The sequence below is a fragment of the Raphanus sativus genome, chromosome 6 (assembly GCF_000801105.2).
Source record: "Raphanus sativus cultivar WK10039 chromosome 6, ASM80110v3, whole genome shotgun sequence".
NCBI lineage: Eukaryota > Viridiplantae > Streptophyta > Magnoliopsida > Brassicales > Brassicaceae > Raphanus > Raphanus sativus.
The window spans coordinates 52,523,978-52,540,549 of record NC_079516.1 but is presented as its reverse complement, the minus strand read 5'-3'; the positions used below and the strand labels follow the sequence as shown (position 1 = coordinate 52,540,549).

General features: G+C 34.9%; 4 protein-coding genes across 5 annotated transcripts; 2 read left to right on the top strand and 2 right to left on the bottom strand.

Moving 5' to 3' along the window:
• The first annotated feature begins 3,452 nt into the window (after window positions 1-3,452).
• Window positions 3,453-4,523, top strand: LOC108807197 (protein transport protein Sec61 subunit beta). The gene is made up of 2 exons (XM_056988206.1): window positions 3,453-3,611; window positions 4,113-4,523. Exon 2 carries the CDS (start codon window positions 4,152-4,154, stop codon window positions 4,395-4,397), a length of 246 nt encoding a protein of 81 aa, XP_056844186.1. The 5' UTR covers window positions 3,453-3,611; window positions 4,113-4,151; the 3' UTR covers window positions 4,398-4,523.
• Window positions 4,524-5,987: 1,464 nt separating this feature from the next.
• On the bottom strand, window positions 5,988-7,483 carry LOC108809324 (GATA transcription factor 2). The gene is made up of 2 exons (XM_018581472.2): window positions 7,097-7,483; window positions 5,988-6,773 (listed from the first exon to the last, which is right to left on the bottom strand). Exons 1-2 carry the CDS (start codon window positions 7,304-7,306, stop codon window positions 6,207-6,209), a joined length of 777 nt encoding a protein of 258 aa, XP_018436974.1. The 5' UTR covers window positions 7,307-7,483; the 3' UTR covers window positions 5,988-6,206.
• A 4,958-nt stretch (window positions 7,484-12,441) lies between these two features.
• On the bottom strand, window positions 12,442-13,758 carry LOC108809709 (metalloendoproteinase 4-MMP). Its single transcript, XM_018581865.2, has one exon. The coding sequence runs from the start codon at window positions 13,571-13,573 to the stop codon at window positions 12,560-12,562; it is 1,014 nt and encodes a 337-aa protein (XP_018437367.2). The 5' UTR covers window positions 13,574-13,758; the 3' UTR covers window positions 12,442-12,559.
• A 1,087-nt stretch (window positions 13,759-14,845) lies between these two features.
• LOC108809313 (signal recognition particle subunit SRP54, chloroplastic-like) lies at window positions 14,846-16,558 on the top strand. Of its 2 annotated transcripts, none has more exons than XM_018581461.2 (8): window positions 14,846-15,073; window positions 15,154-15,237; window positions 15,467-15,534; window positions 15,621-15,722; window positions 15,801-15,953; window positions 16,026-16,103; window positions 16,192-16,252; window positions 16,380-16,558. In XM_018581461.2, the coding sequence occupies exons 3-8, from the start codon at window positions 15,472-15,474 to the stop codon at window positions 16,400-16,402; spliced, it is 480 nt and encodes a 159-aa protein (XP_018436963.1). In that variant the 5' UTR covers window positions 14,846-15,073; window positions 15,154-15,237; window positions 15,467-15,471; the 3' UTR covers window positions 16,403-16,558. The 2 variants fall into 2 exon arrangements, with proteins under 2 accessions (XP_018436963.1, XP_018436962.1); XM_018581460.2 differs by having other exon boundaries at window positions 14,849-15,073; window positions 16,192-16,317.
• The last annotated feature ends 14 nt before the right edge of the window (window positions 16,559-16,572 follow it).

Below are 16,572 nucleotides of genomic sequence, written 5' to 3'. Positions count from 1 at the left end.
TTTTTCATCGTAAAATATTCCGCGCTTCCAAAGCGCGGGTCAAGATCTAGTTTAATAGTATTAAAACGTAGCTCGTGCGACTACGAAAGTTCAGGTTTTATTTTTTGAATTGTAACTATCTTTCCAGATTTGAATCACTTTCGTCCACATAACGCAAAATTTAGTTCCCATTTGCTAGAAGAAAATAACGGTTTTTTTTAATCTTATATAGGAGCTATTTGGTGTTTCTAAATTCTGTATACTTTTTAGTTAAACATATAAAACCGACATAATTTTATATAAATTCATACAGAAAATTTTCGATGAATTCTTTATATAAAAATTGTTCAATATGTATAAGAGTCAGTGACTGAGACGGTACACTAAATCTATAGAATTTTATTATATGAAATTTTATTGAAAAGAGAATCGACATGGGTTTTTGGAGTCATATGGAAGCTGGAGAGAAGTTACTAAAAAAAGTAATTATTTATTTTACAAGCTGAGAATAAAAAACAAATGCGCAAGTGCAACAGCTAAGCTTTTGTTTTTTATTCACACAATACTATAACATCTACTGAAATTAATGAACCAACTTCAAAGTACTTAAGACAAATATTATACAAAGATTAAAATAGAACTTAGAAGGAATCTAAACAATAATTAAACCAAAGAGGGAGAGTACTCCGCCGACAGTCTGTAAGAAGACGGTGGAGAGAGATGTCAACTCAACATCGGTGAGACTCACTGGTGGAGCCGGAGGGCTCTGGGTGGAGTGGGGGGCCACTCATGTTAGTGTTTTTAACAAGTGGTTTTAACGCGGGTACTATTTAGACACACGTGTGTCACTCGTCAACGTCGACGTCGCGAGCTTCCAAAGACCACAAGGAGACTCACACGTATGGACGTTTAAGCAAAGACAACGCACCACTATGTTTTTCTGGTGGAATCACTCGCAACTTTTCTTTCTTTTCCTTTCTAACTTTTTTCATATCAGGACGCTGCAAAGTTATAAATCTATGGAGTTCATATGGGAACGATCTTGCTAAATAAATGGAGTTATATCTCTTTCTTCTTTCAGTAATATACATTGTTTCGTGTTATGGATTTAGAACCAGCGTCGTTTCTTACTTTTGTGAACTCTATGCAATTCTAATTTTATAAAAGAAAAGAAAAAATTGTAGTCGAGCTTTTTTTTGGTCAGAGAAATTGTAATAAAGTTAATTTGTCTAAAGCACTCTAACATCAATTAAAATGCAAAAATGGTAATGTGCATCTCTAATGAGTCTCTCTATTTTTTCCTTGAAAATAAAATAACTTTTTAATACAGTTAGGTTCTATCTCAGTAGTACAGTATTATATTTCAGAGTAAAAATAAAATAGTGAAAAATGAATTATTTTATTTATGTTTAAAAGGGGTCATGGATACGAAAGCTAATTTAAGTGTGTTGTCGCTCGCTATATACCTTCTTGCTGTAACAAACGCAGTAAATTAAATATGTAACGATTCAAATCTTTCATCGTTATCAAATATCTGCTCGACAACTGCAACTCGAACTAAAAGAAAGTACGAGTTCTTGATCTAGGGTACATGCCAGCATGGTAGAGAAAATATACCTGACCGATGATCTTTTAATTCCATGTGGTAAATAAAAAACTATATTAAAAATAGATGAAAGTGGAGGGACAACCAAAATAAAGTACAAGTAATAAATTGAGATACCCGAAACGAAGCTACCGCGCCACCGCACGAATTCGTTTGATAATAAATGCAAAAAAATGAAGGGGCCCGAATTGATTTTCCTTACACCAAAATATCAAAACTATTTACCATATCATAATTGTCTTATTCAATTATTTTTTCTTATTTAGTTGTGTCTCCCCCACCTTTATTTATTAGATTTAAAATCATATATTTTTCGTGATTTATATTCACATCTATGATATTTCATTGTCGTTTTAAAAGGGAGAAAATCAGTGTATTGTCATTATCGATCTAAAAATGAATATGTTATATACGCTCTCAATAATCAAACATAGCTAGTATTTACTATGTTATTATGCCCTTTCTCAAAAAGAAAAAAACTAGTATTTACTATTTGTGTTTTTACACGAGTAGAATGGATTTTTGTGGTTGTGAAAATATCGTGGTCCCAAAAAAACACACAAAATACCAAAATTGTATATATGGTAATACACAAGAATATTATGCAAAAGACTATACTAGATTATATGGTAAACTCTAACGGTAGGAAGAGAAATTGAGACAAAATATAAATTCGTCGGTCCTTAGCTTCAATCTTACCAGAAACGTTGTTTTTGTTTACTTAGCCAGACGAAAATGAAACTAGGCTTTAAGCCTCATTGAAAAAAACGAAGCTAATTTAGCTGTCGGTAATCTTTCCCTTGGAAAATTATTTGGTCTCATCCCAAATACTCCTAGATTAACTAATGGTAAACTACGATTTGGAAAACAGTAACACACATAAATGTATACAAACTTGTTAGAAAATTTGTTCTTCAAAAAAAAAACTTGTTAGAAAATGAAACAAGCGTCATTGCTTTATGATAATATATAGAATAAAAGAAAAGAATATAAACACTGATTGGCTGGAACATATTTATGAAATTTAGATTTTATATATATAAATGGCACTGATTGACTGGAACACATTTATGAAATTCAAGATTTTGGAGACGATGGATATGTACGAAGGTAAAAGAAAGTACTACAGTATATGTCGACTCTGACCGTACAAAAATGTCAGGCTCCATAACTTATGCTCGATAGATATGTATCATTGCACTCACTGATTCACATACCTGTCTCCATCTCGAGATTCGTGTTCGAGATCTATATTTACAAAGATGAATTACTTTTAATGTCTACGCACGTATCTACGAAACTTCTTTCATCATTCATATTCCTTCCGGTACTTTTTTTTTGCTAGAAACCTTTCAGTACTTACTAATTGCATATTTATCCCAGTCTTTTGACCGTATCTTGAGAGAAGATAGAGGGAAGAGAACCCATGAAATTTGTCGTTGGTCACTTACTCACCCGTCTGTGGATTTCACTTGACTTGTATCCAGGTTGAAACATATGTTATTACGAAGATAATAAATAAAACAAGTTGAATATATTTGTAGATTCTTAGTTTTATGTTAAATGACTCTGACTGAATCCTTAGATTTAGGGAATCATAAAGTCCTGTAAAATCAGACATTTCACTTCAGATATCCTATCATATGACCTACCAATAAAGTAAATGATCACAGTTTTTTTTTTCGGGGGGGGGGGGGGTCAAAATAAATGATGAAGAGTTTATTTTCGATATCCGTACTTATGAATTGTGGGTTGATACTTGATAGGCTTTAGTTTGGGCTTTTATAGGCCCTTTTAATACGGGCTCAAGTTAGTTTTATATCCAAACTCCACTACCATTACTTTTCTAAAGAACGGAGCTGTGAGAATTACGCTGAGATGGCGTGACTTCATTGGCTAGTACCGTAATGAAGTGCGTGGCGAGAGTAAACGCGTCCTTATAAAAAGGCCAGAGTCGGGTCAAACTCCTAAAAGATCCGAACATCTCCGCGTCATCGTTCATCGTCGACATCAGAAGGCGATTCAGGTGAGTTTTTATTTTATTTTGATTTTGTTGCTGCGACTGTGTGATTGAGGAATCCTTAGATCTCTTGGTTGAGATCCGATGATGAGATCTCTCGATGTTGAAAACCAGAATCGCGTTGATCTAACGATTTGCGATCTGATAGAGAGTAGTGTAGAATCTCCGCATGGTTTATAGCTATACATAGGTTTCAATTTTGAATTCGAATTTTGCAGTGATCATCTGAAATTTTGCCTTTGAATCCATTCTAGGTTTCATCGATTCGCTGGGGGAGGGGGGGGGGGGGGGGAGGGGTTTGAGAATGTTGTTTCACCATTGGATTTGTTGAACGGTCGCTCGTATTTTTGAAATTAGAATCATTGGTGTTTTGAACCGGTTGCAATTAGATGAACAATTCATAGCGTTTAGATTTCTCATTTTCTTTTTAACATTTTTTTATTTAGTTTTGAATTACTAATCAGGGAAAGTGATTAATTGTAACTTCTTACGCACGTGTGTCTTCAGTTAGCTAAACAAGAGAAGAGAAGAGAAGAGAAGAGAAGGATGGTGGGAAGTGGAGCTCCACAGAGAGGAAGTGCAGCTGCAGCAGCTAGCATGCGTAGGAGGAAGCCTAGCGGAAGTGGAGGAGCCTCTGGTGGTGGCGGTGCTGCAGGATCTATGCTTCAGTTCTACACGGATGACGCACCTGGTCTCAAGATCTCCCCTAATGTTGTCCTTGTCATGAGCATTGGTTTCATTGCTTTCGTCGCTGTCCTTCATGTCATGGGCAAGCTCTACTTTGTCAAGTGATGAGACTAGAGAGTTTAAGTACACCCAAGTGATTGCTAGTGTCCAGAGTTATTAGACAGTGGTTTCAACTCTTATGTTTTCAATTTTGTGAGAGACTATCTATAAAAAAAAGTTCCAGTTTCTTGATATTCTTCCCACAGTTATATACATCTCACATATTCTGAGATATAATTATTATTAAAAGTATACATGAACAAAATTTAAAGAATGACATACAAGCCGAACAATCGTAAGCATACTCCACAATGATTTGTTCATCCGTCTGAAGCTTTGTGTATAGCGTTTACGAGCATATGGTGTTTTGACCTATACCATGTTTTAGTAACTGGCTATGTTTGTTTGCAGATGCGACAAGATTTGTATATTACAATACTTTAAGCATGTTCTTAAGCAAAGCGGTCAGTGTTTACAGCATTGTTGAATGTATAAGCTTGTCTGCTTGATAGGCTTGTAGTTGAACTTAGTTTTTTAGTCCTGACTCCTGACATTATATTTTGGTATTCGGGCTTTGCTACCTAGAGCAGGTATTAGAGTAAAAGAGCCTTAAAGACAATTAATGGATCGTCTTAAAGCCCAAAGTGACAAGTTAGAGGTAAGCCTTTTCTATTGCTTCAAGAGTTGTTCTTTCCAACATGATGTTGTTACCGTTTGTGGAGTAAAATATTCATATATATGCATTAAGTTAGCTATACTTCTCGTTTGCTGGTTTGCTTCAACATCCCTTTATTTGGAAGTAGAATGTCATGCATTAGTATGAAAATGAAAAGAGCTCAGGTTTTCGAACACACAACTCCGTATGTAACTTTTATTGAGTGGATCGGCAGAAAGATGTAATTAAAGAACTGCCCTCGGTTCTCAAGTAAGTTTACTAATATAGGAGCTCTGAACTAGTTATCTCATTGTTCACGGTCTTCTGAAATAAATCCAGAGAGAAACGCTTTGACAAAGGAAGTGAACAAGATCAGCAACTATGGTATCTCCCTATGAGGAAAATCAAACCCCATTTTGTAGTTACAGATTTGATTTCTCATGGGTAGATGGCGGAGCAAAATCACAGAATAACAAATGTCTAAAATAGGATTAAGACTTTTTTTATTGTTTTGTTTGGTGTCAAATGACAAATGTGTAATTTTTTTTGTTATCTTAAAGTGTTTTGGTTCTTTGGCTATTACTTATTAGTTACCAACACAGGTTGATGATCCAGCAATGAGAATGTATTTAGCAAAAGAATTATCAAACTAAAGTAAAATCTAACACGACCAGCTTAGTTAAACCATACAGTGATACAGAACATGTAATGCCTAAATTCATTCAGTCACTAGGTCAAAGATCATTTATTTTGGTTCGTATTTAAACAATTCTGATGGAAACGTAAAGTCACAAGAAGTGTGCAAGTAGATAATATATTAAACTCTGAACGCTGACGTCGTTTAGTGTAAGTGGAAATTAATGTAGCCTTTTCTAGTTTTATCTCCAGTAAATGATTTTAATCACTTGTAATTGTTTACTTTACTTGTTTTTTTAAAAAAATATTTATTTTACTTGTTAACGAATTGTTCTCTTCTCTAAAGAAAAATAAGGATTATATAATAACGTAGAAGAAAAGGTAGAATAAAGTTTTAAAATGTGTAGTAATTAACAATTTAATGAGGTTGAGTTTAGCAGAGTTCGATTTAACACACTAGTTTTACGCTCCCGTCGACGTCGGTCACGTGATCAACGCCGCTAGGGCCGCTACACGTCATCATCACGTGACTCCCCCAAACCCAACCCCCAAGAAGAACAAAAAAAAAGAAAAGTGACGTCGGACTAAAACGGAGGATGGTGGTGGTGATGGTGGTGAAGTGGGACGTGCTGTGGTTGTCTCATAACCTCCTTCTGCCGTCGAAGCTCCATCACTTTGCGGTGAGAGTTGGAATGCTGAGTCAAAACAAAAGTAGGACTCGAAGCCGGTCTGTATTCCGGTACAAGCCTACCGGATTTAAACCGGACTCCACAGGCATTACACAGCGTCTTAGGCCCCAGTGGTCCTGTCCTCCACTGTGGTGTCTTGTCCGAAGCACAGTGTGTGCATCTCCTCATCCCTCCTTCAGCTGTCTCCGCTGTGGACTGATGATGTCTTCCTCCTCCGCTGGATTGCTCTTTCTTAGGCTTGGACTTCCCGGTGACATGAACCTGCTGGTCATACTCCGGCATGGGTGCCCATGTTCCGGCAAAAGCAGCTGGAGCTCTTGATCTTTTGCTTCTTGGTTTCCCGGGAAACGAGGTTTCGGTTTTGACCGAAGTCATTGTTCCTCCCAATGGGTTCGCCGGAAAATCGGCAAAGGAGTCGTCGACGAACTGCGAGAGCCATTCAAGGTGAGCAGCATCGTCACTCTGCACACACAAACGTTAAAATAAATGAAACTACACAAAATTAAATATCAACCTCTAGAAGCAATATTCGTTTCATAATTAGATTAATTTTTTTTTTAAAAAAAAATCAAAATTGTTTTCAATCAGTTTTTTTTCAATAGAATTTTACCTCTATATATATATTAAAACATATAATATAATTTTAATAGTTAGTTATGGTAAAACTGAACATTTTAAACCAATTTTCTAAATGAATGGCCTTTTGACGAAAAAAAAACCAAATTTCTAATTTATGTGAAATTTTTTTAAACAACTTTTAGATTGAAACGGAGAAGAGTGCATACCGGAACGCATATGTCGTGGAGGAAGGAATGATCGGCGGAGGAAGGGAGATGGTGGTGGTGGAAGTTAGGGTTTTGAGGGGGAGGGAAAGAGGAGGAGGAAGTAGCGGCGGTGGAAGTGGAGGATGAAGCGGAGAAGATATCTTCGTTGGAGAAATCAAGAAGGTCATCAATTCGAAGCATGTCTGGTGAAGATAAACCATAAAGGTCCATTGTTTAGTTAGGATGGTTGATGGAAGACTCTCTTACAAACTCTGACTCTGTCTCTTTCTCACTCTCTTCTACAGGACTGGTTAGTGTCTTTAATAGGAAGAGATAATGCAAGAGAGAGAGAGAGAGAGAGAGGAGAAGAGGGCAAGAGAACGTGCAGAGAGAGTGACCATGCACCGTGAGTGACCGACTCAACCTATTCACTTCTCATTTCTTTTCTTTTTTTAAATAATTATTTATCATCCAAAAATTAATAAACACTATGCATTTGCTGTTTAGCTATTCAAATGTTCAAACAAATACTACACGGAGAATGTGCCCAAAAAATTACTACACGGATAACACGGATAAAATTTATACAATCGGTAAGTATCACAAAACTATATGAATTTGCAGATGTTTATTGTGCGGCTCACCACAATATTTATCAGTTTTATATATATTCTTGATATCTGATACGAGAGTGTTGATCATGGTGAATTGGTGATATAATATTAACCGATAAAAGTTTTGTAATATAAATTCGAGCTTTAATACTCACATGATGAGTTAATTTTTGGAAAAAGTTAGTAGTTGAATAGTTCATTTTGTATGTTTTCATATGTTTCTCTCTCGTGATTTCATTTAAAATAAAATTAACTAAGCCATCATATAATACGTTAGATTATAGTATATGCTTTCAGCAACTATATTAATGGTGTATTGGGAAAATGCTTTGTTGCTGCGTTTTGGAGATTAGACGACGGATGATTCAATCAAGTGGACTGGAATATAATTGTACGTAGTCAATTCAATTCAAGTGGACGCCGGAGCAAATAGCAAATTACGTGTAGATATTTTTTGTATTTCCAATCCAATATTAATGAAAGCATTTAGATAAAAAAAAAAAAACACTCTCTCTATTTTATGATTGGTGGTCATTTTGACATTCACACATAGAATAGTAATAGATTAAAATGTATTTATTTTTAATAATTATACTTATTTAACCAATAATGTTTGAGATAAATAAAACTATTTGTAAAATATATGTATTTTATATTTAATGCTAAACTTAAAATATGTGTAAATCACATTAGAGTTCTAAAATAACACTTTGTCTTTCTCTGTAACAAAAATGTTAAACTCCTTTTATAAAATACAGAAAGTTATTGTTAATTCGAATTTGTTTTCTTGTTATCTGAAGTCAATAGACTTCCATATAAATCCAAGTTGGAGATACCTCTGGTGATGAAAATAAATTGTTGTTCTTAAGGGCATCTTCAACCCCATTCCATATTTTATTCCAAAATTGAGAATGGAGTTGGAAATGAAGTGGAAAATGGAGTGATGACCAAAAAATAAAAATATTACTCCATTTATAAAGTAATGCTTTTATTTTTTGGTCATCACTCCATTTTCCACTCCATTTCCAACTCCATTCTCAATTTTGAAGTAAATTATGGAGTGGGGTTAGAGATGCTCTAACATCACAAACGATCATCATTTTTTTATTGAAAAGACACAAACTATCATCATTGGTTTTATAGTTTTGTAAAAAATCGGAATCATTTATAAGAACTTGTATTTCTTAATTTATAGATACACCGCTTTTTATAGAAACATAATAAACCATTTTTCAATCAAGTTTCTTCAAAAAACTAATCTAATTCTGTTGTAAAAAAAACTGCATTTGATAATCTCATATTTTGTTTTCTTCTTACTAGACAAAATGTTCTCAGCCATCATATATACGTCTCTTTCACTGCTTCTGTACTAGTGTATATTATGTACGTATTATATGTAGTGGGTCATATATTCCCAGTGTTCTTTTCCTTTCGAGTAAATGATAAATATACGCATCCGTATATGAAACATTGCTATCGATTAATTTGGCTACCAAATCGCTTGTTATATATTTTTTTTGCGGGTAAATTTGTTTTAAAAAAAATTGTAACAAGAGTTATTTGATACATATCTAATTAGATTTGGCAATTTGCTCGGCTTATGTCCAAAAATAAAATAAAAATATGCGCATTGTCCAAGGAACTAATTAAGGTACATACACCGAAACACAAAATTATGAAATAAATTAAATGTCACTTCCACTATTAATCGTATGCCAGGCGAATAATGTAAGAAGGCCAATTAATCTGAATTATTAAATTTTACGAGTGAGAGAGTTGTGATGTTCGGCGGATAATCTATTGATTAACCTTAATATTTCCCTCTTAGTTTTTTTTTTTGTTCAACCACCCTCTTAGTTTTTTTTCTCAGCTATATGCAGGTATAACACATGCTTTATGGTACGTGCCGACAATTTTAGTTCTTGACCTATCCATACTAGTTCTAAAGATAAAATTATTTTCATCTTTCACGAAAATAAATAAATGAATCAGTAAAGAAAAAGTCATCTAGCCACGTTCTTGCATGTGGGGGCCATACAAGTTACAAAAGAAGAAAGAATAATATAGTGGTGAAAAAGACAAAAGAGTATTTAGAATAATTAACCATTTGACTCTGCATATGTACCATATGAATTTTATGAGTTTGAATTTGAGATATAACTTTCATTTTCCCTACAAAGCATAGTAATTATCGATTTTCAGGAAAGATTAATTAGTGTATTCCCCATATTTTAATTATCTACACAAAACTAAATAAAATATTATAGAGAGGGAGCAAGAAACGGACCGTGTCGTGTGAGCTTGCTAGGGTTTATCAGAAAACAAAATATTTGAATGTGAAATCAGTTAGTAACTAATTTTCTTATAATTCGTGACTAACTAATAAGTGATTCTCCACAAGGTCTCAACCCCACTGCACATTCAGCATTAATTAATTACGATGGCACGGAAGGAGAGGTACCCATATGAGATAGTATTTGTTTTTTACTAGTACTATTTATTTAATTAATCTTCACTTACTACCGACAGTGTCTTTTCCAGCTGGCACGTTCTTCTTGGTGCAGAAGGGTTTATTTTAGAACACGGTACATTCCCATGTTACAACCTTTTTATAACTATTTACATCATAATTTACGAAGCAAAATTAGATATTTGCTGCAGTAAAGTATTATTTATATTTTTCTAAAAATAAGAAGATAGAGAAAGAGGGAAAAGTTATTATAATCAAAGTACAACAACGTACGGTGGGCAGTGGAACAATCTTCTCGTTAGTCCCTCTTCCTCAATCAGAGTCTCTTGTTTTGGTCATATATTTTAAGAAGATTTTTTACATACTGTTTTGGTGCCCTCCGAATGTTGTGGTCTCGTAACTCTAGTAGTGGGAGTAAGCAAGTGACCACTGATGAGAACGCTCCTAACTCGCATATATTAATATTATTTTACATGTAACTATGAAAATATATGTCATTATTAACATTATAATACTAGTATTAAAGCTTTTTTTGGTTTATTCTTTTGATTTTTTGTTTTCTTGAATCACGTGACGTGACAGAGGACGGTGATCCCAAAGTAAACAGCAAGAACACGTGCGGCCTCATGTGCCCATAATGACACCGAATGTTATTATATGAGTTTTTTTTTTCACAACAACACTAGTCTTTTTTTAAAGTCAATTGTAGAAGAAAAAGTTACGTATAAATATAAAAGAAAAGAAGACACCTTTCTTTTTTGTTTAGATAATAATCCATTCTGACGAATAACATGCAAAATGATAGACCATATGCTCTCCCTTTATCCCTCTTGTCCCCTTCTTTAATATTTCTAAGGGTTATTAGTAAATAAGTATTTACTACATATACACAAAAGAAAAGAATACAACCTTTATATTTACATACATTATCTCTTGTCCACATTCTCAAGCAACACCCAAGAATGGTATGTCAATTGACAACTGGTTTAACGTTTTCAATTCTAGAGACTTGCATTTATTCACCATTACGTACCTAACTAGAGAGATATAATAACTCTCTACCCAGCGATAAGAGTTTTTTTTACTGTATCCAGCGTCAGCGATAAGAATTAATAAGTCGATGACTTAAATGGATAACTAGAAGAAGAAGTAGAAAATAGCGTAAATATCAAAAATAATATAAGGTATATATAACTGTGACAGAACAAAAGATAGTTAGCTGTTCCGCAATATATACAATTTCTCAAATGAATTATATATTCATTCTAGCCCCCAAACGTTTGGGAATCATTTAAGATATCTGATCATTTCATTTTCATGGGTATGATGATTTAGTTATGAGAAAAAACTGCACTAGAAAAGATTTGAGAAATTCCCTTAGATAATTTTTTTTGTTTATTTTCACAAAATAGTTTTTCAAGGAGTCCTATGAGCAAAAGGGATTTTATTGAACGGTCATTATGTATTTATTTCGGTTAACTAATCTAAGATTTAAAGTTTAGAGTTAATGGATGAGATTTTAGAAATGCGTTCAAATTTTTAAAAATAAAAAATATATATTTTTTAAAATAATTATTTTGATCATTTTGTTTTTAGATATTTTGTGAAAAAACTTAAAAAAGTTATTTGAGAGAATTGACCAAAAGATTTTAGTCAAATTCTCAAAAAGTACTGTTATAACTAAAATATTTATATCATCCCCCCCCCCCCCCCCCATAAAAATAATGTAACAAAATATTTATATAAAATGATTGGTTAGGAAAATAAAAACAAGTTTTATTATTCATTTTAAGGGACATATTAGCAGTAGTGTCCTGATCATAAAATATTCCTCAATTATTATGATTTATGTAACCAACAACCCAAAAACTAATAGAGAAGAGAGGAAAGCGATAGAACCAGACCGTACCGGCTATGGAGCCTACTTTGTGTTAAATGCGACAGCGACAATTGAAGATAGATATCCAAAGAAATTGTGTCGGAGCTATTCAAGTCTTTTACAAAATAATTTACTCAAGCATTACAGCATTCATCTAGACAAATCTAAAGTTTATTTGTCATTTTCCGGTTATATGGATCTTAGCATCCTCTAGTGTGTTTGGTGTTTACTTCTTCCATACTTGGAAAAATATAGGCCACAAAGTTAAATCTTCTTCGGCTTGTTAATATTCTATTACGTATCATTTTAGCTAGCCTCATCACAATCTACTGGGCCGTTAGTATCCTAACCCATTTGTAATGGGCCTCGTTGCTGCTGTGTGTCCATTTTATAAGAAATATAAATACACTCAACAGTCTTGAGTTTTTTTAAAAAGAAGACTTAATTGTATTCCATGTATCTATGATGATCCTATACACTTTGAGATTGAATTAATCGATCTGTGGGTCTATTATACGAACCTAAAGATTAAGAAAGCCCAGAACGAGAAGAGTACCCAAAGTTGAATAGATGACTCCTTCAGACCGAACCAACATGCCATCAGCTACATTGGTCGAAGTCTCCGACGCGAGCAAACTACTTAAGTTGAAATTTGGGTTGGTTCCGTACAAAGACTGTACTCCAACGACATCATCAACATTCAAATCCACTTTCTTACTTCTGGGCTTTAAAGTTGGGTACATAGCCGCGTCTTTCACCGAGCTATGGCCCAGCCCAAGCACGTGACCTATCTCGTGCACAGCAACTGACTCCAGATCGACGGCCACCGTTGATTTCTGCTCGTGGAAATCGACGGCCCACGTCTCCGCTTTGTCTAGATGAAGCCTACCGTTCTCGGGAGAGAAAGTGTGCGCCAACACGCCTAAAACGCCGTCGAACGGCTCTCCGTCGCCGTGATCTCCGGCGAAGAATCCGATTTTGATGTCGGCGATTTCGTAGTCCTCCGTCTCGACGAAGCTGACGGGGATCACCGAGGCCCACTTGGCGAAAGCGCGTCGGAACACGCGCTGAATTTGCGTTGGTGTTAGATAAGGGGTGAGGTTCTCCTGCGAGAAGGCGTACGTGAGCTGCAGTGGGATGTCTCTCGTCCACCTGGGCCTTCCGGGGAAATACACGTATTTTTGTTTTGTATGAAACGCCATCGTTTTGGAGTCCACGTCATCGGGGAATCCGCATCTTGGTAACCGAACGTGTGACAACGTGTCGGAATCTGGTTTCCCGGTTATCGGTAGACCGAGGTTTTTCTGGTAACGTGAGAGAGCTTGCTCAAACGAGACGTTGTTGCGTTGGAGGTAACCGAACCGGTGAAGGTGACGTTTTATTTCCGGTATATTGACGTTATGCCGGGACGGGTTAATAGTGAACTGAGATGGGTTTCGAGCTTCTATGGTCTGTGGGCTGTGGAGATTGAGATAGATAAGAAAGAAGAAGGAGAAGACGGTGATGGGTTTGCGTTTGTATGGATGATGACGCATGGTGTGTGATGATGATCGATGAATGATATTGAAGGTGGCGTGGAGGGAAAAGCTTTGGTTATAAATATATAGAAAGATATTTTTGGTTTAATGGGGTTAGAACGTTTGGTTATGAAATTATTAATGAATGGATTGTGTTTAGTTCAGTAGTAAGTTGTTGACTAACCAAAACACACCAAATTTTGATTCGACAAGGTACGTGAAATAAAGAAAATATATTACTATGTTTGACTGTTGAGTTTTAAAGATATACTAGATTTTGACCCGTCCTTGAAAGGGCGGGTATATTTTTTATTTTAAATTTAACTTTTGATATTTGTTTTTTCTTTCTGATTATATTTGTATTTTTGTAATTTTATTTGTGTATAAATTTAAATCAAAATGTATTTTATTAAATAATAGCAATTTAAAAATTAATCTGGTATATACACGGTTAAGGCTGGATTACGGGTCGAACTCGCCTGCTGACCCGCCAATCCACGGGGTTTAAATTTTGTTTTTGGTTAAAAATATGACCCGTACAACCCGCAAACAAATAATTTTGTATCCGCATCCGTTCCGCTTAATTTTGTGGTTATCCTCGGGTTATATACATATTTTAAAAATCATTATTTATTTTAATTACTATAAAGTATATATAATAAAAAAATTATACATGATTTAAATTTTAAATTATTATTTTTTAATTTCTGTATTTTAAAATACTTGGACCAAAAATAATTAGTTAGTGAAAGGGTCCAACAATTTTTTTAATCAGATTTTTTTTAATGATTCTCTTTTAATAGATTGTTTGTGTAGATATTTGAAGAATTAACTTTTAAAAATTAATATTCAAAAATTAATATTCAAAAATTAATATTTTTTGTAATGATTCCCTGATCTAAGGTTTTTTCTCTATAACTGCTATAATCCCGACAAAACAGTGAAACACCCATGGTATACACGCATAGAGCATAAGCAGTTATTTAGATTATAGCAGTTATACAACACACGCATGTAAGGATTTTTTTTAGGTTTCATATTTTTTTAAATGGATCCAACTAAAATCAATAGGTCATGTTCCAAAATTAATAGTATTGATATTAACTTGATCAGTCTAAGAAGAAAAGTTCAACAATACTACTACTCTCCCTTGAATTGGGACTTTGACAAGAGAAAACGTGGAGGTTAGAGCACTATTATCGGGCTATCTTAGAAAAGTCCTTAGCCATTATTTGGCCAAAAATAAATCAAAAAAGTCCAATTAAGCTAAGGACGTCCTTAGCTTAGATACATTTTTTCTCGTCCTTACGAGCCATGTGGCATCTTCTTCTCTCTCCTCCCCATCTCTCTCGACGAAAATTGATCAATTTTCTTCTCTTCACATCTCTCTCTGTCGCTTTCCTTGGCTACTCCTTTGTTCTTGATCGATCCTTGGCTACTCCTCTGTTCTTGACAGGTCTCGGAACGTGGCAGTCTGATCCTGGTCTTGTCGGAAACGCTGTCGAAGCCGCCGCTAAGGTTAGTCGTCTATCACCGATCACTGACCATTAAAGTTATAGTCTTTATGGGCTAAACTCTGATTCTCTCTTACTATGCAGATCGGCTATCGCCACATTGATTGTGCTCAAATCTATGGCAACGAAAAGGAGGTAGAGCATTAATATGTTTTGAAGCTGTTGAAGGTGACCATTTAAATTTCAATACTTTCTTCGAGCTTCTTGATTTCCATTGAGTTTAAACCGCAAAAAGTTACGATTTTGGTTATGATTTGTGCTGTGTATATCACAATGGGCTGTCTTGTTTGATCAATACACGGACTATGTTCTTGTCATTAATCAAAATTAGTTGTCTGTTTTGCCACTGACAAAATGAGTAAGGTTTGAAGTTAGTTATGTTTGTTTGAACTTGCAGATGTCATGACTAAGGAGAATATTGCTGAGCCAATGAAGGATATCAGAAGAGCTCTCCTTGAAGCATATGTGAGTTTTGTTTGTTCTGTTTTCTTTTTTCTCAGCGTTTTTGCAGTATAAAGGTAATTTTACTCGCTTGGACGTCGTGTAAACAGGTGAGCCTTCCTGTTGTTAGAAAGTTTGTTCAATCTGTAAGTGACCAAGCCGTTCGAATGGGTGTCATTCGAGGATTCAAACCAGATCAGCAGTTGGTCAAGGTAACTCGCAATGAACCAGGTTCTTAATTTTACCCAGGATCTGTGATCATTTGTAACTTCTTCAATACAAATTTTCAGATTGTACATGATGAGCTAGTGAAGGTGATGGGTGGAGAAGTATCTGAGATACAGTTTGTAAAGTCAGGTCCTACAGTTATATTGCTTGCTGGACTCCAAGGAGTTGGGAAGACAACAGTTTGCGCTAAACTCGCTTATTACCTAAAGAAGCAGGTATGCTTTTTTGAAGATCTTGAAGGGATTGTTACTCTCTGTCATTTATTATAACTGGATCATTTTGCATAGGGAAAATCGTGTATGCTAATTGCTGGAGATGTGTACAGACCTGCTGCCATTGATCAACTCGTCATCTTAGGTGAAAGGGTATTGTAAATTGGACTTTTGAATCATCATGTGATGATATTATATTCCGTTCAAAAAATGTTTGTCCGATGATCTCTTTCTGTCACAGATTGGTGTGCCGATATATACAGCAGGAACTGAAGTAAAACCTGCAGATATAGCTAAGCAAGGTCTAAAAGAAACTAAAATAAATAATGTCAATGTAGTTATCATGGATACTGCAGGAAGGCTTCAGGTAATCTTGTTATCACAAATCTGTTTGCAGCTTTTAGTCATGGCATTGCATCTCTGTGACAGGTAGACAAAGGGATGATGGATGAGTTAAAAGACGTGAAGAGATTTTTGAACCCCACTGAAACGTTGCTAGTTGTTGATGCCATGACTGGACAAGAAGCTGCATGTAACCTTTGTGCATGTAGACATTTACTAAGAGACAATACAAGTTTCTACCAATAATCTTCAAAAATCAAAAAGTCCTTAACCTTTGTCC

Excerpts from the sequence above, each read along its gene's own strand:
- LOC108807197 (XM_056988206.1), top strand. The coding sequence starts at position 4,152 with ATGGTGGGAAGTGGAGCTCCACAGAGAGGAAGTGCAGCTGCAGCAGCT.
- LOC108809324 (XM_018581472.2), bottom strand. The coding sequence starts at position 7,306 with ATGGACCTTTATGGTTTATCTTCACCAGACATGCTTCGAATTGATGAC. Across the intron at positions 6,774-7,096 it reads TCCACGACATATGCGTTCCG|AGTGACGATGCTGCTCACCT; the intron begins GTATGCACTCTT and ends TTGTGTGTGCAG.
- LOC108809709 (XM_018581865.2), bottom strand. The coding sequence starts at position 13,573 with ATGCGTCATCATCCATACAAACGCAAACCCATCACCGTCTTCTCCTTC.
- LOC108809313 (XM_018581460.2), top strand. The coding sequence starts at position 15,472 with ATGACTAAGGAGAATATTGCTGAGCCAATGAAGGATATCAGAAGAGCT. Across the intron at positions 15,535-15,620 it reads GAGCTCTCCTTGAAGCATAT|GTGAGCCTTCCTGTTGTTAG; the intron begins GTGAGTTTTGTT and ends TCGTGTAAACAG. Across the intron at positions 16,318-16,379 it reads ATACTGCAGGAAGGCTTCAG|GTAGACAAAGGGATGATGGA; the intron begins GTAATCTTGTTA and ends TCTCTGTGACAG.